Raw genomic sequence first — 23,408 nt, forward strand, 5'->3', positions numbered from 1 at the left:
GGTAGTTGATGGATATATGACCAAATGTGACGAGGACTGTTACTCCACGTGTGCCGAGCCCCTCCCTCGGGCCCGCCCCCTCCCTGGACGCCGTACCGCGTGCTGTGTTCGCTCTCCTTGCCCTGCCTCCCTGCCCCTGGCCGCGTCTTTCTGGGGTTTTTCTGTTTGGGTTTGGTTTGGTTTCTCCTTTTCCTTTTGTGTTCCACACATGAGATTCTCTCTACTGGTCCTCTTAACTGTGGTGTTGAGGCTTCTATTTGTGTAACTTTGGTGGGTGGAAGGAACTTTGCTAAGTAAATCTCTTATGTGTTTGAACTGAAGTCTGTATTGTAACCATGTTTAAAGTAATTGTTCCAGAGACAAATGCTTCTAGACACCTTTTCTGTACAAACCAACCAACAAATCAGGAGGGAGCGGGATGGGGGCCGAGCGGAGAGGGCCTGCCCTTGTCCCACCTGGAGGGAAATCTGGAGGGGTGACCCCCTGCCCAAGTCACCCAAAGAAGTGTAGCCTGAGCGGCCGGTCCCATGGCAACAGGCCCAGTGGCTGGCATGTTACCATGTTCTCAGGCAGAGCAAGAGCAGCGGGGGACACGCGTGAGCTAAGTGGGGCTCTCCTCCAGGCATCTCCCTGGAGAGCCCCTGGTGGTGACAGGCTGGGGGGGCAGTGTAGACCAGAGGGACCCGGTGGGGCTGGGAGGCAGCCATGCACCGCCAGCAGCAGCTCTTAGTCGGCCAGGAGCGACTGTGCTCCCCTCCCAGGCGCACTCCGAGGAGATGACCGTTCAAGGCACCCCATCACCTCCCCACCCCTTCCCAGGGCAATAAGGTGATTTGGGAGGGGGCTCACCGCTGTCACCTGATGGCAGTTGAGAACACCCCCTTCCCTTTCCATGGCCAAAACCGATCCTTCTCAGAGCAGCTGCTGCACCGCCACCCTGTTTGGGCTTCGGGCGCCCGGGACGGGGACGGCTCTGCGCTCTGTGAGCGCCGGGTGACCCTCCCCACCCGGGCGGAACACAGTGCTAACGGTGGTGACGTGGTGACACGGGCAGGCGCGGTCGGGGGGCAGCGTGGGAGCTAGAAGAGCCAGGCAGGGGTGTCTGTCCCTCCCAAGTTGTATCCTATCCCCCTGTCCCAGCCTGAGGGCCGTGGCAGGGTGGGAGAATTGTGCAGGGGACACGGGAGAGGCCCAGGATGGAGGCCGGAGCGGGCTCAGCTGGAGACAGCTCTAGAAGCCCTCTATCGCATACGCCTTCAGTTTTTGTGTTTTGGGACAATTACTTTAGAAGATAAGTAGGTCGTTTTAAAAATAAAAAAATATTGATTGCTTTTTTGTAGTGTTCAAAAAAAAAAAAAGGTTCTTTGTGTATAGCCAAATGACTGAAAGCACTGATATATTTAAAAAAAAAAAGGCAATTTATTAAGGAAATTTGTACCATTTCAGTAAACCTGTCTGAATGTACCTGTATACGTTTAAAAAACACCCCCACTGAATCCCTGTAACCTATTTATTATATAAAGAGTTTGCCTTATAAATTTACATAAAGATGTCCGTTTGTGTCTTTTGTTGTAAAATCAAGTGGTTTTTTCATAAGGTTCTTTTAATATTTGAAAAGATGGGCAGCACGCAGTTTGATTTTATTTTTGTAAGTTTTTTAATACATGTGAAAGCAAAGAATACTCAGCATGCCTTTCTAAGTGACGCGTTTGCACCTTTTGTTGGGAAGTACTGTATCCTGTGCTGTTAGCATTCTCGATAAACCTCTCTGTGAAAGTGACTCAAGGTCTGGGCTTTCATTATAAGACAGAAGTCCCCCCTTCCGGCTCACGTGGCCGCATGGCTGTGCGCTTCCTGACCGGATCTGGCTTTCCCTGGACAGGCAAGAGCTGCTTGCGGCACTGCCGCGGGAGAAAAGGGAAGCCGGTGTCACGCACTGGCCTCGCCGGCATCCTCTGTTGGTCCAAGGCAGCGCTTTCCAGGCAAACGGCTCCTGGGTGTCCCAGGGAACCTCTGAGACAGCTGGCCAGGCAGGTCTGCCCCCCTCCCCGGCCTAGGTCCAGGGCAGTCAGCCTAGGTCAGCAGTGCAGGGATGGGGCAGGCAGCGCCTCTGCTTGGGGCCGCGTCCTTGGTCCTGCCGTGTAGGGCCCTCGGTGCTTTTGGACCCCCGCCAGGCTCTGGCTCTTCTCTTCCTGGGTCCCATGCCAGCTGTGACCGTCGCCCGGCTTCCACTGACTCGGCCCATCTGGCCCTGCCATCAGGCAAGGGTGTGCTTGAAGGACTGCTCAGAGGGGACCCTGTGGTCACCGTGGGGTTCCCCCACGAGCAGAGGGGCTTTGCGGGCCTCGCCACACAGCCCCTCCGTGCCCTCCTCTCTCTGGCTCCTGCTAAGGACACGGGCTGCCGCAGGCTACCCGGGCACCAAGCAGCCGGATGGGGCTGTGCTCGGAGTCCTGGCCCCGCCAGATGAGGACACCCAGACTGGAAGGTGCGGCCTGGGCAGGCCGGGACAGTAAGTGGAAGGTGTGAAATGTCAGCCTGACAAGCAGGGCAGCTCTTGGGCGCCACGCCTATGCTGGGAGCTGACTGGGAGTGCTGGGCAAGTAGGGCCAAGGCCCTGCTCCCAGGGAGCTTCCTGATTTCGCATCCTAGCCTTGGTCCCTCCCAGTGAGAAGCCCTTGGGGCTCAGCGCATGGCTGCAACGATGTGTCCCCCCCCCCCCCCCCGTGTGGAGTGGTGGTCGTGTGGAGCGGTGGTTGGCCCTGGGAAAGAAGGGACTAATTTGGGCCCTGCGGGGAGAAGGGAGGTGGTCCTGGTTTCTGGAAACAGCCCTGGGGCCCTGGGATGACAAGCTGGGAAGGAGCCCTTGGGTGGACGGACACTGAGGCAGACCTGTTGCTTTGCAGGCCCCGGTCCAGCTGCTGGTAGGGCCTTCCCCACCCAGGCGGGGACTGAGCCAAGGCCGCGGCCAGTGGAAATCCAGCGTGCTGGGGTGGGGGGTGTAGCAGGGCACACCAGAGAAACGGGGGCCCTCTGCTGAGGACCGGGCAGGTCTCCCCACGGACGCCTTGGAGGAGAAGGAATTCGCCTGCTCGAGGCGGCCTGTGCCCCCGGCCGAGGAAGCGCCCGTGCCAACGCAGAACACAGGAGACGGCGTTCCCGGCACCTCCGGAGGAGCCCTACGGACTGGCCGTGCCTCCCGTCCAGACGGCCTGGCCTGTCGCGCTGACCACCACCAGGACGGCACCGGAGGCCTCGGCCGCCCGGGGGAGCGGCGGGGCTCCATCTGTGCTGGGGGTGGCCCCAAGACGGCCAAGGGGTTAGACGTGGGGCGGAGGGCTGGGGCTCAGCCGGGGAAGCCAAAGGAGGCAGCGGGCCAGGACAGGGACCTGGTGAGCGGGGGCAGGAGACGCGTGTGGCCGGGAGGCCCAGCAAGCTGGCAACAGTCTGGTGACGACCGCTTCAGGAAAGAGGGTGGGCGACGCCAAGGGCCGAGCAGCCAGCAAGCGCAGCCACGACAGAGAGGAGACCTGGGGCGCTTGACAGCCCGAGGGCGGAATCTAGACAGGAGATGCCCAGGAAGGTGCTGCCTGGGCAGGGCCTGAAGGCGGGGAGCAGGGGTCCGGGGAGAAATGCCCTGGGCAGAGGCGCCGGCCACGCAGGCTTCCAGACTCTTCTCCCTGCACCGGGCCTCATCCCCACCGCAGAGCAGGCGGCCAGGGCGCGCGTTCTAGTTAACCCACCTCCGAGTGACTTCCCCAAGGTCCGCCCGAAGCACTCGGCCCTTTTCTGGAACTTGCCAGCCCTGCGCCGGGCTCTGTGCTCCTGGTGCTGGGAAACGCTCCTCTTCATCCTTCGGAGCCCCGCGCAAACGGCCCCTTCCTTCGGGAAGCCCGCCCTGCCCAGGCGGCACGAAGAGCCCCGCCGCGGCCCCCGGGTCGCGGGGCCCCGGGGCGGGAGGGCCGGGCGCGGCCGGCGCGGGGCGCCCCCGTGTGGCCGGCGCGGGCGCGGCGGGCAAGATGGCGGCCCGGGCCGGGCGCCGCCCCTTCCGCCCCGCCGGGCGTCGCACGCGGCCGCCTGCAAGGGGAAGTGAGTCAGTGTCCGCGACCTGGCCGGCCGAGGCCCGCGACCGCCGTGGCCCCGAGAGGCCCCGGGCGGCGGCGGCGGCGGCGGCGAGGCGGGCATGGCCGGGGGGCCGGGCCCGGGGGAGCCGGGGGAGCCCGCGGCCCCGGGCGCCCAGCACTTCTTGTACGAGGTGCCGCCCTGGGTCATGTGCCGCTTCTACAAAGTCATGGACGCCCTGGAGCCCGCCGACTGGTGCCAGTTCGGTGGGTGGCGGCGCGGGCGGGGCCGGGGGAGCGCGGGGGCGCGGGGGAGGGGTGCCCGCCGCCGCCTGACGCCCCCCCCCCGCCCCGCAGCCGCCCTGATCGTGCGCGACCAGACCGAGCTGCGGCTGTGCGAGCGCTCGGGGCAGCGCACGGCCAGCGTCCTGTGGCCCTGGATCAACCGCAACGCGCGCGTCGCCGACCTCGTGCGCATCCTCACGCACCTGCAGCTGCTCCGCGCGCGGGACATCATCACGGCCTGTGAGCGCGGCGGCCCCGGGGCCGCGGGGGGCCGCCCCCGCCCCCCCCTCCCGGCCCGCACTCACCCTTCCTTTTCTCCCCCCCGGCGCCCCAGGGCACCCGCCAGCCCCCCTCCTGCCCCCCAGCACCACTCCCCCGAGGCCCGGCAGCATCTCTGTCCCCGCCGTGGCCCGGGCCCCCGAGAAGCAGCATTCCTCCGCCTCCACCCTCCTCTCCCCAGGTAAGGGCGTCCCGGGGCGGCGGGGCCGGGCTGCGCGGGCGGCGGCGCCGCCGGGCCTCTCACTACTTCCTTTCCGAAGCTCTCCCAGGCGCCCAGGCCCGCTCTGGGCCTGAGCTCGGCCCCGTCGCGCGCCCTGCCGCCCTCCAGCCGCCCCCGCCCGTGCCAGCCCCGGCCTCTCCCGAGGTAGGTGCCCCCCCCCGCCCCCCCCGCCCCCGGGCCGCGGGAGGCAGGGGCTCACCTGATGCGGGCTCCCTTCCCGCAGCCGAGCCCCGAGAGCCCGCTGGCCTTGCTGCGCGGGGCCCACCCCGCTCCGTTCTGCTGGCCCCTCCTGGAGATCTCCCAGGGCACCCACAACTTCTCGGAGAAGCTCAAGATCGGGGAGGGCGGCTTCGGCTGCGTGTACAGGGCGGTGATGAGGAACACCGTGTACGCCGTGAAGAGGCTGAAGGAGGTGGGTGTGGCTTGCCCAGCCCAGGCTGGAGGCGGCCCTGGAAGGGGGTCCAGGCCGCTGGCGGTGGGAGCGGGGGGTGGGCAGAGGGGGTGGGAGCCCGAGCAGGCCGAGCCTCACGCTGCCACCGCCTCCAGGAAGCTGACCTGGAGTGGAACGTGGTGAAGCAGAGCTTTTTGACCGAGGTGGAGCAGCTGTCCCGGTGAGCCCCCCCTGCGGGCCCCCTCTGGCTCTATCCCCCACCCCCGCCGTGGGCTGGGGGCTCGGGGGCCGGCCCGCTCAGTCGCCCCTTGTTCGAGCAGCTTCCGTCACCCCAACATCGTGGACTTCGCTGGCTACTGCGCCCAGAGCGGCTTCTACTGCCTCGTCTACGGCTTCCTGCCCAACGGCTCCCTGGAAGACCACCTCCACTTCCAGGTAGCCCTCCCTGGCCCCTGGGCACCCGGGAGGCATCGGGCCTCGGCGTTTACAAGGGGTCCCTCTGGCCTGGCTCAGAGAAGAGGGGGCAGCGGGCAGCAGCCCGTGCCACCTGGAGCCACGACTTGGACCTGTGTGAGCGAGGCACCCCAGACAAAAAAAGCGAGGCCTTCTCGAGCTAAGGCCGTCGGGTTCCATGGTGACGCCGCAGTCGGTGGCCTGTGCCTCCTAGAGCCTCGACGGAGCTCAGTCTCTTCACGAAGTGGCTAATGGAGCTCTGGGCTCTCGGCTTCCACAAGGGGAAACTGAGGCCCAGAGAGTGAGGTGGCTTGTTCCAGACCGGGCAATGGGGGGGAGGCAGGGGGTCGGGTCAGGGGTCAGGAACGGGAGACGCGGGGCTTTGCACCCTGCCACAGAGCTTTCGGGGCGCCTCCTCCCCATCTCGCTGCCTCTGCCGCTTCAGGCCCAGACCCGCCCACCCCTGTCCTGGCCCCAGCGACTTGACATCCTTCTGGGCACAGCTCGGGCAATTCAGTTTTTGCACCAGAACAGCCCCAGCCTCGTCCACGGAGACGTCAAGAGGTGAGGAGGGGGCCACGGCAGGCCCCCCGGGGTCCGGGCAGGGCCTGATCCCCCCAAAACCTCTGCCGGGGGGGGGGGCGCTGAGGAGTGGCGGGGCACTTCCGGGGGAGCCCGCCCCAACCGCCCCACCTTGAGACCGGGCCCGCCCTCTGCCGCTCGGGGCTGCTGTGGGGGGTGGGGGCATGAAGGACCCCAAGCTCCGGCAGCTGTGGGTGCAGAGCCGAGGGAGTGCCCCGCCAAAGAGCAGGGTGCTTGGGGGTACATGCCCGCCACCCCCCCCCCCAGGCCGGGACACCCCGCCAAGCAGGCGTGGCGGGGCGAGCGGAGCCGGGGCCGGGCTGACTGCACCCCTCTTCGCCCCGCAAGCTCCAACGTCCTTCTGGACGAGAGACTGATGCCCAAGCTGGGAGACTTCGGCCTGGCCCGCTTCAGCCGCTTTGCGGGTGCCAGCCCCGGCCAGAGCAGCGCCGTGGCGCAGACTCGGACCGTGCGGGGCACCCTGGCCTACCTGCCCGAGGAGTACATCAAGACGGGCAAGCTGGCCGTGGAGACGGACACCTTCAGCTTCGGGGTGGTGAGGGAAAGCTGCGCCCGGGCGGGCGCGAGGGCCGCGGGCAGAGCCGGCGAAAAGCCGCCCCCCCAGCACCCCACTTAGCGGGCGTAGTCCTAAGCGGCGGGCCCGTGGCCCTCTGTCCCATCCCGGCCTCAGCCCTGTCCCCGGCACAGGGCCACTCGGTCCACCCCAGCCATCCCGCCAAGGCCCGGGTGCCGCCGTCCCGGCCGGCCGCTGCCATGCTCCTCCGTCCGTCCCTCCGCAGGTGCTGCTGGAGACCCTGGCGGGCCGGCGGGCCGTGACGACCCATGGCACCAGGACCAAGTACCTGGTGAGCCCCTGGGGCCGGGCGGGCGGCGCTGCTGTGGCCCCACAGGAGCTTGCCCGGCGGCTGCCGACGCACCTGCCGGGCAGCCGAGGCAACCCGGCCTTGCGCTCGCCTGCCCTTCCAGGCGGTCCCGGCCGAGCGGGCCCCAGAAGCTGGGGAGGGGCCCGCAGGGCGCTGGGGACGGGCTCCCCGGGTTGTCCAGGGCGCCACCGGCAGGCAGCCCGCCGTCCATTCTGCGGGGGCAGGTCCAATGTCCCCCCACCCCGTGCCCTCCTTCCTGCCTCCCCGTGTATCTCTCTCCGGGGACCGAGTCCGCGGCCACGAGACCCGGGCTCCAGGCCCAGCTTGACGGCAAATTCCTGCCCCTCGCCGGGCCCCGCTTTCCCCGTCTGCAGAACCGACTTCAGGCCCACAAAGCCTGGAGCACACTTGACCTGCTCTCCACTCTTACGAGAGCCTCACTCTGCTTCTGCTGCTGGCCTGGGGGGTCAGGTTCCCCGGGCGCAGCCCCCAGCTGCCTCGCCCACCTCCCACCCATCAGCACTGCCTGCAGAACCTCTGGAGCCAGCCCGGACCGCCGCTGCACCGCCACCGTAGTCACCCTCTTTGTCTTTTTTGCATCTCTTTTGAGCCCTTGCCACTTGTTCTCTGTGCCACAGCCAGAGCACTTTTTAGAGGCACCAGGGCTCGAACTCGGGACCTCGTATGTGGAAAGCAGGTGCTCAACCACTGAGCGACATCCACGCCCCCCCAGCACCCTTTTGAAACCGTTCAGCCGGTCCCAGAAGCCCCGGGCCCCCCCCTACTGCTCTCGGGGCGCGGGCCCAGTCCCTCACTGCGGCCTGGCCCCGGCCTCCTGCCATTCCCCGGGCCCAGAAGCCCGCCTTCCCCCGCGCCACCCCCCAGCTGCCTCCACCTCGTCCTGACCTCACGCCTGGGTCGGTCCTGGCCCCCCCCCGGGCCACCCACCCTGACCCAGCAGCAGCCCCGGTCACCTGCCCCCGTGGGCCGCTCCCGCCCTCGGCCGCCCGTGACAGCCGCTCCCCGCGGGCACGCGGGCTCGTCGGTGCGGCTCCCCCGCCAGCTGGCAAGGCAGCGCCAGTGCCGTGGGACCCCGGGGCTTTCTGACCTCCACGCCCGGCGCCGCGGGCGCTTGGTGACCCCGTCGGGAGAAGGCAGGCCGGCTGACGAGGGCCTGGTGTCTCCCACAGAAGGACCTGGTCGAGGAGGAGGCCGAGGAGGCCGGGGTGGCCCTGAGGGGCCCCCAGACCACAGCCCAAGCGGGCGCGGCCTCGGCCGCCTGGGCAGCCCCCATTGCCACCCGGATCTACAAGAAGCACCTGGACCCTCGGCCGGGGCCCTGCCCGCCCGCGCTGGGCCTGCCCCTGGGCCAGCTGGCTTGCTGCTGCCTGCACCGCCGGGCCAAGAGAAGACCCCCTATGATCCAGGTAGCCCTGGCTGGGGGGGGCGCTGGAGAGGCCACCCCGCTTTCCTGGCCGGCCCCGAAGGGGGCTGGCCAAGCAGCGCCTTCAAGCACCCAGTCCTGCTCGACCTCCAGCCCGCAGGCTCTGCGCTGGGTGGCCAGGCGGGAGGTGCCCACTGGACCCAGGCAGCGCCCTGCGCCTGAGGGACCCGGGGCAGCCCTGCTGGGACAAGCCCCACCTTGGACCCAGGCTCCGTTTACCCGAGGAAAGGACCTTTCCTGCGCCCCCTGCTGGGCAGACTGGGCCTCTGCGGCTGCATTTTCCCGGCCCCTCCCTGGCCGCCACCTCCTCCCCTCTGGTGACACACTTGAGGGCCGTGGGCCGGTGAGAGGCGCTTGCTAGAAGAGCAAAGCCATTCTCAGTCCTCAGTGCTCCTTGTGACAGGGACACAGGGGCACCCAGCTACAGAGTGGGCACGTGTGAGGTGCCCACACCTCCCGGAAGAGCAGGGCAGGGCCCACTCCAGAACTGAGTCGGGGGCCGCCAGTCCCCCCCACACACACAGCTCTTTTCTGCCCTCACAGGTCTATGAGAGACTAGAGATGCTGCAGGCAACAGCAGGGCTGCCCCTGGAGCCAGAGGCCACCAGCCACAGCCCTCCGTCCCCGCAAGAGAATTCCTACGTGTCCGCCACCGGCAGTGGCCCTAGCGGGGGCGCCCCTGGGCGGCCCCTGGCAGTGCCCTCAGGAGCCCCGGCCCCGGCGGCCGACGGGCTCCGGAGAGGCCCGAACCAGCCCGTGGAGAGCGACGAGAGCTTGTCCGGCCTCTCAGCTGCCCTGTGCTCCTGGCACCTGACCCCCAGCTCCTCCCCAGGGCCGACCCTGCCACGCAGCCCCGGGCAGGCCAGCTGGACACAGGCGGGGGGCGCCATGGGGGAGTCAAGCTGGGGGAGCAGCCACGGGCCCCAGCCCTCCGCCTTGGAAGGTAGCTGGGGGAGAGGAGCCTCTTTTGCCCGCCCCCCGGGCCCCCAAGCCCCGGCCTTGCAGGAAGAGAGCAGGGCCTGCTGCCCCCCACTGTGCCCTGAGCAAGTGGGGGGAAGGCTGCTTGTTCCTGGAGTGGGGGCCAGCCCAGCCTTAGGGACCCAGAGCCTCCCCAGGTCCTGTCCTCCCGCCCCCCACTCCCCCCCAGGCACTTGCTTCCTAGCCCTTCTCCCTTCCCTGTTCCTCAGAGCCAGGAAGAAGGAAAGCTCCGCCCGGGCCCTGGCTCCTGGCCTGGCCGAGAGCGGGTCCATGGCACGGCCCCAGAGCGGGTGACAGGGCGCTGAGTTCTGTCGGAGAGGAGGACAGAGGGGAGCTGGGCCGGGGCTGGAAGGGTCAGGGAAGAGGTCCTCGGGAAAGCCGCCTCCGGCCTGGCCCTGTGGCTCAGAGGCCACCCCGTCCTCCCCAGGATCGTCCCCGGGCAGCTCCGCATCCTCGGAGCCACCGCAGATCATCATCAACCCGGCCCGACAGAAGATGCTCCAGAAGCTCGCCCTGTACGAAGACGGGCTGCTGGACAGCCTGCAGCTGCTGTCGTCGAGCTCCCTCCCGGGTAAGCCGGGGACCGCCCCGCCGGCCCGCGCGCCTCCGCAGCGGGACAGATGCCAAGCAGCAGGTCGCCGGGCCCCCTGGCGCAGGGGGCAGCATGAGGGCGGCGCGCTCCCGGCCTCCTGCCCCACCCGCCCCTCCCCACGCGCACACCCCCCGCGGGCAGTCGCCTCGCTCCAGCAGGGAACGCTGGGTAGCCCCCTGCCCACGCTGGGAGCCCCACGTTGGCTGTCCCCAACGGCAGCACCAGCCCGCAGGCCCGGGAGGGATTCCCCATGCCGGGTGCTGCGGGAAGAGTTGCTACGTAAAAATAGCAACCCTCAACGTCCAGCAGCTGCCCCCGGAGAGGAGAAGGCGGCCCGGCCCTCACGCCCGGACTCCGGGTTTTCTGAAGGGCGCCTCCTGTCCTCCCGTAGGCTGGGGCCGGGGGCCTGAACACAGGCCGGGGCCAGAAGAGAGCGATGAGTCGCAGAGCTGACGGGCTCCCCCGGGCACATCCCCCAGACCTGGCAGTCACAGTTCTCACGGTTGCAAGTTCTCACGGTGTGCAAACACTTGGCGGCCTATGGGTGGCGTCCCATCCTCATGGGGGAGAGCGGTGGCCCCTGCTGCCCCCGGGCCGTGGGCACGGCAGGCCCAGGGCTGGGCGGCCAGGCTGCTGGGACGCCAGCTCGCCATCACTAGGGCAGCACATCCGCGTTTGGGGGAGAAGAAAACTTGACGTGGTCCGCAGGGCGAGGGGGAAGGAAGGGGGAGCCGGCTCCCCTACGAGCTGCACAGGCCTGCAGAAGGAGCCCCTAGCCATCTTGTCGTGGCTGTGGTCTTTCCTGAAGGCCTGGGGGGAAATGGCCCCTCTGGCAAAACAGGGCAGATGATGCCCCCAGCCCTCCCAAACCATGTGCGATTTGGCCAGTTGAACCAGAGCTGTCCCGTGGTCCGGTCCGCTAGCTGGAAGTGAGATTCCTGAGATCGTCAGATCTCCAACACGCCTCCCCGCCCCCGCCGGGCTACTGGCCGCATCCATCACGAGGGATGTGCAGGCTAGCCAGGGAGCCCTGGGTGCTCCAGGCAGCTCCAGGGCACAGGCTCGGCCTCTGGCCCAGGCACCACCTGGGGCCAAGGGACCCCGCCCCAAGGCTCAGCGAGGCCCCAGCCCACATGTTGCCTGATCAGTGAGAAGCCCCGAGAAGGCAGGAAGGTGGGAGTGAGGCAGAGAGGGAGGGGAAGCATTTTCAGGGGAACAAGTTTGACTCACGTGTTTAGAAGCAAGTCACCTTTCATGTCGCTGAATGTCCTCTCTCGAGTGTCTGAGACAGTAGCCCAGGGCTGTAGCACAGGCTCACAACGGTTTTGTGTCCACAGCCATGCGTCACACTACATGCCCCCACGAAGCTAGGCACTGGTGAAGTCCAAGTTGTCTCTGAGTAATAAAACCTTCTGTTTGTGATCTCTGGCTATGCTTGTGGAGTGTGTTGCACTGAAAGCCTTGAGTTTTTTTGATGCTTTTCATCGCAAGCTTCTTGACTGTCCAACCTGAATAAACGGACCCAAAAATTCTCCAGAGGCTCCTATTTGCCCTCCATGTCAGCCATAGAACAGCCACTCAACAGCATCTCACATGTCGTTCAATCTTTCCCTGAGCTTTGCTTATTTCTTGGATGCTCTTGTAAATGGTATTTTGGTTTCACTTCCCAACTGTTCCTTAATAGTTTATGGAAACACACTTGAACCTGTCTGTTGGCCTTGTGTTCTGTGACCTTGCTTCTTAAATCACTTACTAGTTCTAGCAGCTTTTTGGTAAATACTTTGGAATGGTCTGTGTCCACGAACATTTTGTCTGCCAATACGGTTTTACGTCTTCCTTCCCAATCTGCACCTCTTTTAGTTCTTTTTCTTACCTTATTGCACTGGCTAAGACCTCTAGTAAAATGTGGAACAGAAGTAGTGAAAAATCAACATCCGTGCTTTGTTCCCAATCTTAGGCAGAATGTGTTGTCTTTCATCATTGAGCGTGACGTTATCTGTAAGGTTCTCAGGTGTTTTGTTATTGGGTTGAGGAAGTTTGAATATATTCTTAGTTTGCTGAGGATTTTGATTATAAATGGCCATTGAATTTGGGAAGAGGCATTCAATCATTTTCTTAAATGCTTTTTCGGCATCTGTTAGGGTGATCTTTTGATCTTCTTTATTTGGTTATTGCGGTGAGGCACATTGCTTTTCAAACGTTAAATCAACCTTTGCCTGAAATGCCACTTGGCCATGACGTATGATCCTCTTATATATTTCTGAATTCTATTTGCTAATAACTTTTGAGAGTTTTTGTATCTTTGTTCATGAGGGTTTTGGATTTGCAGTTTTCCAGTAATATCTGTCTGGTTTGGGTATCGGGGTAATGCTGGCTTCATGAAATAAGTTGGAAAGGGTCTTCCCCTCCTCTTATGTTCTTCTAGAGTTTATGTGTGCTAGGTGTTGTTTTTCCTTTAAATGTTTGATGGAATTCACCCCGTGAAGCCATCTGCATCCGGAGTCTTCCTTGTGGGAAGGTTTTTAATTATGAATTCAGTGTCTTCAATTAGATATCCAGCCATTCAGATTTTCTATTTTTTGTAGTGTCCTTTTTTTTTTTAAAGATTTATTTTATTTATTTAATTTCTCCCCCCCCTTCATTGTTTGTACTCGCTGTCTACTCTCTGTTCCTTTTTTTTAGGAGGCACTGGGAACCCTACCCGGGACCTCCCATGTGGGAGGGAGGCACCCAATCACTTGAGCCATATCCACTCCCTGCTCGTTTCGTCTCTCATTATGTTTCCTCATTGTATCTCCTCGTTGCATCATCTCATTGGGTCATCATGTTGTGTCAGCTTGCCACATCAACCCATCACATCAGCTCATTGTATTGCTCATCTTCTTTAGGAGGCACTGGGAACTGAACCTGGGACCTCCCATGTGGTATGTGCGCGCCCAACTGCTTGAGCCACATCCAACTTCCCCATTTTTAATCATTTGTATCTTGCGAGGAATTTGTCCATTTCATCTAAGTTAGTGCAAAGCTACTATCCCCTTGTCCTTGTAATGTCTATAGGCTCTGTAGTGACATCCTCTCTTTCATTCCCAGTATTGTTCATTTGTGTCTTTTTTTATTCTTGATTAATCTAGATAGAAGTTTACCAATTTTATTGATAATTTTGAAGAACCAAGTGTTGATTTCATGGGTTTTTTTATTCCCCACTATTGTTTATCCATTTCCTGTTTTATTGATTCCCAGTCTTTATCATTTCCTTTCTTTTACTTACTTTGGGTTTAATTTGCTCGAACTTGCTCATCTTTTTCTAGCTACTTAAGGTGTAACCTTAGGTCATCGATTCTAATATAAGATTTCTAATTCTCTGAAGTATCGCTTTAAGCACAGCTCTAGCTGCATCCTACACATTTGGATATGTGGTATTTTCATTATCATTCCATTTATAATGTTTTCTAATTTCCCTTGTATTGTTTAACTCCCACATATTTGGAGGTTTCACAGATATCTTTTGACTCTGTGTTTCTAATTTAATGCCACTGTGCTCCGAGAATTTACTCTGTATGGTTTCATTTCTTTTAACTGTCTTGGGACTTGTTTTATGCCTTGGCATATGCTTTAGCTTGGAGAGTGTTCCACGTATATTTGTAAAGAATGTACAGTCTGCAGTTAGTTTATGGATAGAGTATTCTATAAATGTCACCTAGGTCAAGGTGGTTGATAATCTTGTTTAAACCTTCAATGTCCTTGCTGAGTTTCTGTCTACCAGTTCTATCTGGTGGACTGAGAGAAGGGTTTTAACTCTTTAAAACTATCATTACAGATTTGTCTTCCTTCTTTCAGTTCCATCAGATTTTACTTCGTGTATTTTGAAGCTCTTTTTTGGGGTCCATATGCACTTAAGGGTTAATTGGGTTTAAGTCTACTATCTTGTGATTTGTTTTCTATTTGTCCCATCTGCTCTTTGCTCCTTTTTTCCTCTAGGCTATGTTTTTAAATTAATGGAATATTTCCGGTGTTCTCTCTTACCTCTGCTATTGCCCTATTAGCTATACTTCTTTGTTCGCATTTTTCAGTGCTTACTCTAGAGGTTATAATATGCATCTTTACCTTTTCATATTCTCCCTTTAAATAATATTTTGCCACTTCAAGTGTAATTTATGAATTTTACACCAAATACTTCCATCCCCCCCTCCCATCCTTTGTGCTATTATTATCACATATTTTACTTCTACATATATGATAAACCCCATGGTACCTTATTGCTATTCAATTACCTTGTAAATAAATTTTAAAAATCTGGGAAATCAGCCTTTTATTTTTACCTACATATTTACCATTTCTAGCACTCTTCACTTTTTTTTTTTTTTAATGTGAGTTTCCATCTGGAATCATTTCCCTTTGGCCTGAAGAACTTGCTTTTACATTTCTTGAAGTGTAGGTCTGTTGGTAATGATTTTCTCCTTATCAGTTGTTTTCAGCAGTTTCATTATGATGAGCCTTGATGTGGAGCTCTTTGTGTTTGTCCTGCTCGGGACAACTTCTTGGATCTCTAGTTGATATTTTTCACCAAATTTGGAATTTTTTCACCATTATCTCTTCAAACTTTTTTTCCGCTGCCTCCCCATTTTGGGACTACCAGTTGCATGTATGTTAGACAAACTGCTGTTATCCCACTGGTCACTGGGGCTCTGCTTTTGTTTTGTTTTATTTTTGAGCCTTTGTTCTATCTATGCTGTATATATGGCCCTATCTTCCAAATCATTGATCTTTTCTTCTGCGATATCCAATCAGCTGCTAAACTCAATCCATATTTTGTATTTTTTGGCTCTGGATGTCCATTTGCTTCCTTTTTTTTTAAGGTTTTTATTTATTTCTCTCCCCTTCCCTGCCCCCCCCCATTGTCTGTTCTCTCTGTCCATTCGCTGTGTGTTCTTCTGTGCCCACTTGCATTCTTGTCAGTGGCACCGGGAATCTGTGTCTCTTTTTGTTGCGTCATCTTGCTGCATCAGCTCTCTGTGTGTGTGGCACCACTCCTGGGTGGGCTGTGCTTTTTTCACGTGGGGCAGCTCTCCTTGTGCATGGGGCTCCCCTATGCGGGGGACACCCCTGTGTGGCATGTCACTCCTTGCATGCATCAGCACTGCATGTGGGCCAGCTCACCACATGGGTCAGGAGGTCCTGGGTTTGAACCCTGGACCTCCCATATGGTAGGCGGACGCTCTATCAGTTGGGCCAAATCCACTGCCCAGTTGAGTCAAATCTGCTTCCCTGCTTTTTTATATAATATCCATCTCTTCATTGTGTTTGTATTTTCCTTTAAATCCTTGAACATATTTATAATCAGTCTTTTAAAGTCCTTATCTGCTTTTTCCATTATTTCTATTACTTATGAGTCTGTTTCTAGTGACTGATTTTCCTCCTGGTTATGGGTCATATTTTCCTGTTCCTTCGCATATCTAATAGTAGTTTGTTTGTTTTTTACCAGGTACTAAACATTGTAAATGTTAGAATATTTTCCTTAAAGAATGTTGAGCTTTGTTCTGGCAGATAGTTAATTTGCTTGATTGTCATGATCCTTATAAGGTTTGTTTTTTAAGTTTTGTAAGGGCAGGTCCACAGTAACCTTTCCTCAAAGGCTATTTTAGCCCTACTCTGAAAGTATGGCCTTTTGGGGGTCTCTACTGAATGCTCCAGATGTTCAGGAAGGTCTCTTCACTCTGGCAGGTCAAAAGTTGAATGTCTTCCAACCTCACAGTTCTTCCCTGTACATGCCCAGGCTATTTTTTTATTGGGCCAAAGACTCGAGAGACCTTATGCATGTTTCTGGAGTGCCTTCTCCGATTAGCACCCTTTTTGGTGACTTGACCGCCCATACTTCAGCCACCTCTGTCTCCCCAAACTCCATTCTCTGTCTCCTCAACTCATTGAGACCACAGGTTCTTCTTGGGATCCCCTCTCCTGCACCATGGTCTAGAACGTGCTGCTGGGCCAAAATCCAAGGCACTTGTTGGGGACACCTCCTTTGTTTCGCTGCTGATCACCGTCTTGCATTGCTTGGTGTCCCGTATCTGAAAATAGTTGTTTCAAATATTTCGCCTTAATTTTCTAGTTGTTTTCAGCCACAGGCATATGCATAGTCTGTGATCCGTTATTCCATCGTGGCCAAAATTGCAAGTTCCTTCTCTCATTCTTCTGAGGACTTCTTCAACCCTCTCTCTGCTGCCCGATCACTTGCTTGCTCTCACCTCTACCTGTCTTCATCAGCTGGCACACGCACCCCGACAAAGAGAGCCTGGGAGCTTTCATTCTTAAAAATAGAGAGATAAAGAAGGAAAAGAAAAACTCCTTTGACCCAACCCCCGCCCCCTCCAGCCACAACCCCAATTCTCTGTTCCTCTTTAGAGCCACATTTCTTAAAATATTTGTCTGTTTTCTCACTTCTTCCCATTCCCTCTTCAACCCCTTCCAGTCTGGCTTCCGCCCCTACCACTCTGCAAAATTAACTCTTGTTGAGCACACCAACGATCCTGACGTTGCCCAATCGAAGAGCTGCTTTTCTGACTTCTCCCTGGGCCTCTCGGCAGCTCTGCTGGGTGCCACTCTCCTCTTGTGACCTCTGTGACACTGAGCACTCCCCACCCCCGCCACAGTCTTGCACCTCACTGTCCCGTCTTTTTCCAGTGTCCTCTGCTGGCTCTTTCGCCTCTACCCAGCCTCCAAAACGTGGTCGTTCCGCAAAGCTCGTTCCTGGGCCCGCTTCTCTGTCTACACCCACTGCAGTGGTGACAATTCCTTCTCGCGGCTCTAAGTGCAATCGACGTATCAGTGATTTCCAAAGCGCATCTCCATTTATGGACTCTGAACTTTTGACCCATATTTCCAACTGCCTAGCCCCTTGGATATCTCACAGGTACTATAAACTTACAAATGGCACTTTTGATTCCCATTCTCCCCCCAAAAAAGCCTTTCATTCTGCTTGCACCCCCGAGCCTCCCATCTGAGTACATGGCTAGTACACCATCATCCACCCAGCTGCCCAAGGATGACACAGAAACATTACGTTTTTGTCAAAATCTTGAAGACAAAAAAGTACACAGATCATACATGTACAGTTGGAAGAATTTTTTTTTTTAGTCTGGTTGCGTCGTCATCTTTTTTGGTGTGTTGCTTCACCACACGGGGGCCTGTGCCTTCACCACACACGTCTGGGATGCCTATTTTTTTAATTTCTCTCCCCTTCCCCCTTCTCCCCCATTGTCTGCTCTCTGTGTCCATTCGCTGTGTGTTCTTCTGTGTCCGCTTGTATTCTAGTTAGCGGCACGGGAATCTGTGTCTCTTTCTGTTGCGTCATCTTGCTGCATCAGCTCTCCGTGTGTGCAGCCCCACTCTTGGCCAGGCTGCGATTTTATCACACGGGGCGGCTCTCCTTACGGGGTGCACTCTGCGCATGGGGCTCCCCTACACGGGGGACACCCCTGCATGGCACGGCACTCCTTGCGCGCATCAGCACTGCGCATGGGCCAGCTCCAAACAGGTCAGGAGGCCCGGGGTTTGAACCTTGGACCTCCCATGTAGTAGATTAGACACTCTTTCCATTGAGCCAAATCCGCTTCCCGTGGGATGCCTATTTTTTTCTTTTTTTTCCCCCAGGAGGTCCCAGGGATCAAACCAGGAGTTCAGTTGCTTGAGCCACAGCTGTTTCCCGTCAATGAATTTTTTATATGTGCTTACAGCCACATCACAGCCTCCTCTTAGATCAAAATATACATCTCTTCCAGTTGTCTGTTGCGGTGTAAAAAACCACCCAACGATGTAGTGGCTTACGACGATGACTGCATTTACTTGTATTACTCAGGAAGCAGCGATCTGGGCGGCGCTCAGAAGGGACAGTCCCTCGGCATCCGCTGGGACAGCCAGAAGCTCCCAGACTGGCGGTTGGGGCTGGCCGACCGCCGAGGCCTCTGGGGGGACAAGAGCCCCCACTCGTACCTTTTCCTTGAGTGATCCTTCGGCTGTCTGCCTCCTTCACAGCTTGTTTCTAAGGGTAAGGAGGAGGCCATAGCACCTTTTGACCTGGCCTTGGAGTCACGCAGCATCACTTCTGCTGCACCCTGGCCACCAGAAGCAAGGCCAGCCCAGATTCAAGGGGAGAGAGTGACACCCTACCTTTTTTTTTTTTTTTTTGAAAGATTTATTTTATTGATTTCTCTCCCCCTTCCCCCCCTCCCCCCACCCCGTTGTCTGCTCTCTGCGCCCATTCGCTGCGTGTTCTTCTGCGTCCGCTTTCATTACCCGGCAGCACTGGGAAACTGCATCTCTTTCTTGCTGCGTCATCTTGCTGCGTCAGCTCTCCGTGTGTGCAGCACCACTACTGGGCGGGCTGCGCTTTTTTCACGCAGGGCGGCTCTCCTTGCAGGGCACACTCCTTGCACATGGGGCTCCCCTACACGGGGGCCCCCTGCGTGGCTCGGCACTCCTTGCGCACAGCAGCACTGTGCGTGGGCCAGCTCACCACACGGGTCAGGAGGTCCCGGGTACCGAACCGCGGACCCTCCATATGGTAGACGGATGCTCTATCAGTTGAGCCACGTCCGCTTGCCAACACCCTGCCTTTTGATGAGAGGAGTGCCAAAGAGTTTGTGGACGTGTTTAAAACCAGTGCAAGGGCATTGCCGTCAGCCCGGAAAGTTCCCTCCTGCCCCTTCCCAGGCCATCCTCCACCCCCAGACGTAACCACTGTCCTGGCTTCTAACACCTGGGTTCATTTTGCGTGCTCTTAACCTTCACACCAGCCGAATCCCTTTGCAGGGCCTCTCGTGTCTGGCTTCTTTCACTCCCACCACCCATGTTGTGGCAAGTGGTGGTAGTTGATTGTTTTCCCCGAGAGGGTAGCAGCCCGTTATGGGACTGTTGGTGGACGTGTGGGGTTGTTTTCTGTTTGGGGCTATTATACATAAAGCTGCTTCGAGAGTCCCTAACTTGGTGTTAAGTCAGGGTTCAATCAGAAGCAGAACCCGTGTAAGTGGAACCGAGTAATGGACACTTCCCAGGGCTTAGACCTGCTGCCCTGTGGGCGCCAACCAGGCCGTCTACGGAGGCGGTTTGCTTCGGTGGCAGATGCCAGGCCTAAGTCAGCCAGGCCAGTGTCAGAGAAAGAGAGAGGGCTGCAAGCTGGGAGACGACCCGCAGCGGCTCCCTGCATGCCAAGGTTGAAGCGTAGGGGCCCGCCAGGAAAAGCTGGCACCCTTCACCACGAAGTTGCACACACATCTGGCCTAGGATTTGGAGGAGATCAACTGGGAGCTGGAAGGGCGGTGGGGCAGCTGGCGCCCAGGCCAGAAGGGCAAGCTGGCAGGTCAGCGCCAAGGTGCCCAAGCTGCAAAAGCCGCTGGCCTGACGCTGACCTGCACAGCCCCAAAATGCCACCAACTTCCCTCCCTCCTGCCCGAGCTCATGCAAATTTCTCTTGGGGCCAACCCTGACCCGGGACAGCAGTTTCTGCTTAGCGGAGCTGGCACAGTGCAAAGCTCGCCCAGGAGAAATGCAGCTGTTTGGCTTTAGTAGATCCTGCCAGACGTTTTCTGGAGTAGCTGGCCAGTTTTCCCCCAAGCAGTGTAGGAGGGTCCCGGTTGCCCCACATCCTTGCCAACACTTGGTATGCTCAGGGTTTTAAATTGTAGCCTATCTCGGGGTTTTAGTTGGCATTTCCCCAGTGATGCTCAGCATCAGTTCACTGGCTTGTTTGTCGTCTGTCTTGCCCCTTCTGTGAAAGGCACACTAAAATCTTTTGCCTGTTTTCTAATTCGGTCGCCTCTTCCTTCTTTGTGGTAGTCTTTCTCTGTATCTTCTGGACCTTAGAGTCTCTTGGAGGACAGGTGTATCGTAAATAGCTGCTGCCACTCCACACTTGGCCTTTTCACTCTCTTGAAGCTGTCTTTTTTTTTTTCCTTCTATCTGGTTGCACCATCGTCCCTTTGGTACCTCCCTTCGCCATGCAGGGACCTGTGCCTCTCCGTGCCGCACAGGGGCCTGCACCTTCCTGCGCAGGTCTGGGACGCCTGCTTTCTTTTTTTTCCCAGGAGGTCCTGGGGATTGAACCCTCATCCTCCATATGGCAAACGGGAGCTCAGTTGCTTGAGCCACAGCTGCTTCCCTGGCGCTGCCTTCTGATGAAGTGGTTTTCATTTCAGTCAAGTCTAGTTTCTTGATCTTCCTTTTATGGTCAGGCTTTCTGTATCGTGTTGGAGAAATTGTTCCCTACCCCGAGGTCAGGCAGATACCCTCCTTTGAGTTTTTTCAGGCCCTTCTTTGCTTTACCTTTCATCTCTAGATCTAGGATACAGCTGAAGTTGATTTTTGTAAAGTCTGGTGTTTTATTTTATTTTTTTGAAGATTTATATTTATTTCTCTCCCCTCCCCCCCCAGTTGTCTGTTCTCTGTGTCCTTCACTGTGTGTTCTTCTGTGACCGCTTCTATCCTTATCAGCGGCACCAAGAATCTGTGTTTCTTTTTGTTGTGTCATCTTGCTGCGTCAGCTCTCCGTGTGTGCGGCGCCATTCCTGGGCAGGCTGCTCTTTCTTTTCACGCTGGGCGGCTCTCCTTACGGGGCGCACTCCTTGCGCATGGGGCTCCCCTATGCGGGGGACACCCCTGCGTGGCACGGCACTCCTCGCACGCATCAGCACTGCGCGTGGGCCAGCTCCACACGGGTCAAGGAGGCCCGGGGTTTGAACCTTGGACCTCCCATGTGGTAGACGGACGCCCTGACCACTGGGCCAAGTCCACTTCCCAAGTCTGGTGTTTCAGTTTGCTAAAGGCTTCCAAGGCAGTATACCAGAAATGGGTTGGCTTTCACAGTGGGAATTTATTAACTTACCAGCTTCTGTTCCGAGGCCGTGAAAACGTCCAGACAAGGCGTCATCGGCCAGTGCCTTTCTCCCTGAGGACCTGGTGATCCTGGCCTCCTCCTTCACATGCAAGGCACATGGCAAGGCATACGGTGGCGTCGTCTTGTCTCTCTCCCAGGCCTTGTTGATTTCAGCTCCTGGCTCCCAGTGCCGTCTCTCTCAGCTTCTGGGTGTTTCTCTCTGTTCCTGCAGCCTCTTTTTTTCTCTGAATATTCATCCCTGCTTATAAAGGACTCCAGTGAGAGGATTAAGATCCTCCTTGGGCTCCCCTGTGCTGAAGTGATCTAATCAGAAGTCCCTTAACCAACCGAATCTAATCAAAGGGTCCCGCCTATGATAGGGTCACACCCAGGAGTGGATTAATTTAAAAACATAGTTTTTGGGGGTTCACAGAAGACTCACACTATCATGGTAGCCATGAAGAGACCCTTTTACACAAGCGGAGACCCAATTTATCCTACCCTAGCTATGAAAAAAGACTGCCTTTCCCCCTCGTTGAAGCGGTGCCTCCGTTCCGGATGTGACGGCCGGCTGTGCCCAGGCCTGTCGCGGGCCTCTCCCGTCTGTCTCTTCCTGCCCTGGTACCGCACAGGCCTAGTTACTGCAGGTGCAGAGTAAGCCGCGACGGCTCTAGCGGCGAGCCTTCCAGCCTGTGCCTCGTCAAGGTGGCCTCGGCTGTTCTCAGCGCTTTGCAGCTCCGTCTAAATTACAGAGTGTTCGGAGCCCTCCTCCACCGCTTGTGCAAGCGTGCAGTGGCACAGCTTTGGAAAACAGTTTGGGAGCCTCTCCGGAAGACAGAGCACATGACCCAACGAGTCCACACCCAAGAGAAGTAGATTCACACATCCACAGAGAGACTTACACACGGGCGTTTCCACAGCTCTACTCCTAAGGGCCTCAGACAAGCCAAGTAACCGGCCCCACGTGAGTGGATAAAGAAATCGAATGTTCATCCGATGGGATGCTACTGAGCACTGTAAAGGAGTTGGGGAGCGGGTGTAGCTCAGTGGTTGAGCGCCTGCTTCCCATGTGCGGGGTCCTGGGTTCAATCCCTGGTACCTCCTCAAAAATTTTTTTAAATTAAAAAACGAATAAAAATAAAGGATACTCACTACAGCATGGCTGAATCTCAGAATGTCTATACTGCGTGAAAGCGCCGCACCAAAAAAGTGTACCGGGTGGTGCCATTTATAGAAACTACTAGGAAATGCAAGCTAATCTATCCTAACAGACGGCAGATCAGCAGGGGTGGGTGGGGAGGGCAGGGCTGGAGGGAGGGACCCCAAAGGGGTGCTGGGAGACTCGGAGGCTGGCGGCAATGTCCGCTATCTTGGCTGTGCTGATGGTTCCATGGAGATGGAGATAGAGCACTTTCATTATGTGTAGCCCGCTCTGTCCAGTACACCACAATAAAGCAGTTTCAAAGGAAATGGCTGTCAGGTCGTGTCTTCTTTAATCCCGCCTGACAATCCTTGGGGATTTCCTCCATTTCTATTTTAATGCATTTCCTGCTCTGGGCGCACAACCTCCCTGTTAACTTTTCTGTGGCCACGCCAGTTGCACCTTCATTCTGTGCTCCTCTCTCGCCTCCTTTTGGCGTAGCCCTTTGTTAGGACTTTAGAGGTCAGACCCTACAGAGGGAGTGTGTGTCCGGGACCCAGTGCAGTCCTAGGACTTGGACCCCTTCCAAAGCCATGGCTGCTGTGGCCGGAAAGTCCACGTGGGCCGGCGGTTGCCTGCATGCTGTGCACCTTCCCCCATGTCTGTCCTTCCTTCCAGACCTCTCATTTTCTTGTTTTCTTTTTATATGTTACTCAAATTACTTTATTTCTTGGCAGAGCAGAGGGCCAGGAAACACAGCCAGAGGAGCTCAGCCTCAGAATCGGAGCCTCTGAAGACTGTGCCCAAGCACCCAAATCTCCACAGGTTCCCGTCCTTACTCCGCCAGGCCTCACTGAAAACCTTCTAGGGGTCGCAGAATGTAGAAATTAGGACAGTTCGAGTAACGCTTTAACTAAGAACATGGTACTGGATTCTGCTCTTCGACACAAGGGGGGTGGGATGTGAGTCCTTGTATGTGTTTATTAAGAGGGCTGGGGGGAAGCAGATGAGGCTCAAGTGATAGGGCTGCCACCTCCCATATGGGAGGACCCAGGTTCGATCCCTGGGGCCTCCTGGGGAAAAGGAAGAAGAGGAAGTGTGCCTGTGCAGAGAGCCAGTGCCCCCATGGCGAGCTGAGTGCCTGCGCGGCGAGCCGAATGCATGCGTAAGTGCCCGTGTGGTGAGCTGAGTGCCCCTGTGAGTGCCCACGTGGTGAACCAGTACCCGCACAGCA

At 57.6% G+C, this 23,408-nt stretch overlaps 1 protein-coding gene across 3 annotated transcripts; it reads left to right on the forward strand.

Annotated features, from left to right (window-relative positions):
• The first annotated feature begins 4,104 nt into the window (after window positions 1-4,104).
• Window positions 4,105-23,141, forward strand: IRAK1 (interleukin 1 receptor associated kinase 1). Of its 3 annotated transcripts, XM_071213193.1 has the most exons (14): window positions 4,111-4,328; window positions 4,419-4,586; window positions 4,681-4,806; window positions 4,886-4,989; window positions 5,069-5,257; window positions 5,392-5,456; window positions 5,557-5,671; window positions 6,135-6,253; window positions 6,620-6,827; window positions 7,072-7,137; window positions 8,346-8,582; window positions 9,143-9,542; window positions 10,005-10,148; window positions 22,912-23,141. In XM_071213193.1, exons 1-14 carry the CDS (start codon window positions 4,184-4,186, stop codon window positions 23,040-23,042), a joined length of 2,217 nt encoding a protein of 738 aa, XP_071069294.1. In that variant the 5' UTR covers window positions 4,111-4,183; the 3' UTR covers window positions 23,043-23,141. The 3 variants fall into 3 exon arrangements, with proteins under 3 accessions (XP_058146991.1, XP_071069294.1, XP_058146993.1); XM_058291008.2 differs by having other exon boundaries at window positions 4,105-4,586; XM_058291010.2 differs by lacking the exon at window positions 22,912-23,141 and adding an exon at window positions 10,561-11,591 and having other exon boundaries at window positions 4,111-4,586.
• The last annotated feature ends 267 nt before the right edge of the window (window positions 23,142-23,408 follow it).

Source organism: Dasypus novemcinctus, chromosome X, assembly GCF_030445035.2.
Source record: "Dasypus novemcinctus isolate mDasNov1 chromosome X, mDasNov1.1.hap2, whole genome shotgun sequence".
NCBI lineage: Eukaryota > Metazoa > Chordata > Mammalia > Cingulata > Dasypodidae > Dasypus > Dasypus novemcinctus.

Bases quoted from the DNA above. Each gene is read 5' to 3' on its own strand.
- IRAK1 (XM_058291008.2), top strand. From the start codon at position 4,184: ATGGCCGGGGGGCCGGGCCCGGGGGAGCCGGGGGAGCCCGCGGCCCCG. The intron at 8,583-9,142 runs GTAGCCCTGGCT...CTGCCCTCACAG, and splicing joins GAAGACCCCCTATGATCCAG to GTCTATGAGAGACTAGAGAT. The intron at 10,149-22,911 runs GTAAGCCGGGGA...ATTTCTTGGCAG, and splicing joins GTCGTCGAGCTCCCTCCCGG to AGCAGAGGGCCAGGAAACAC.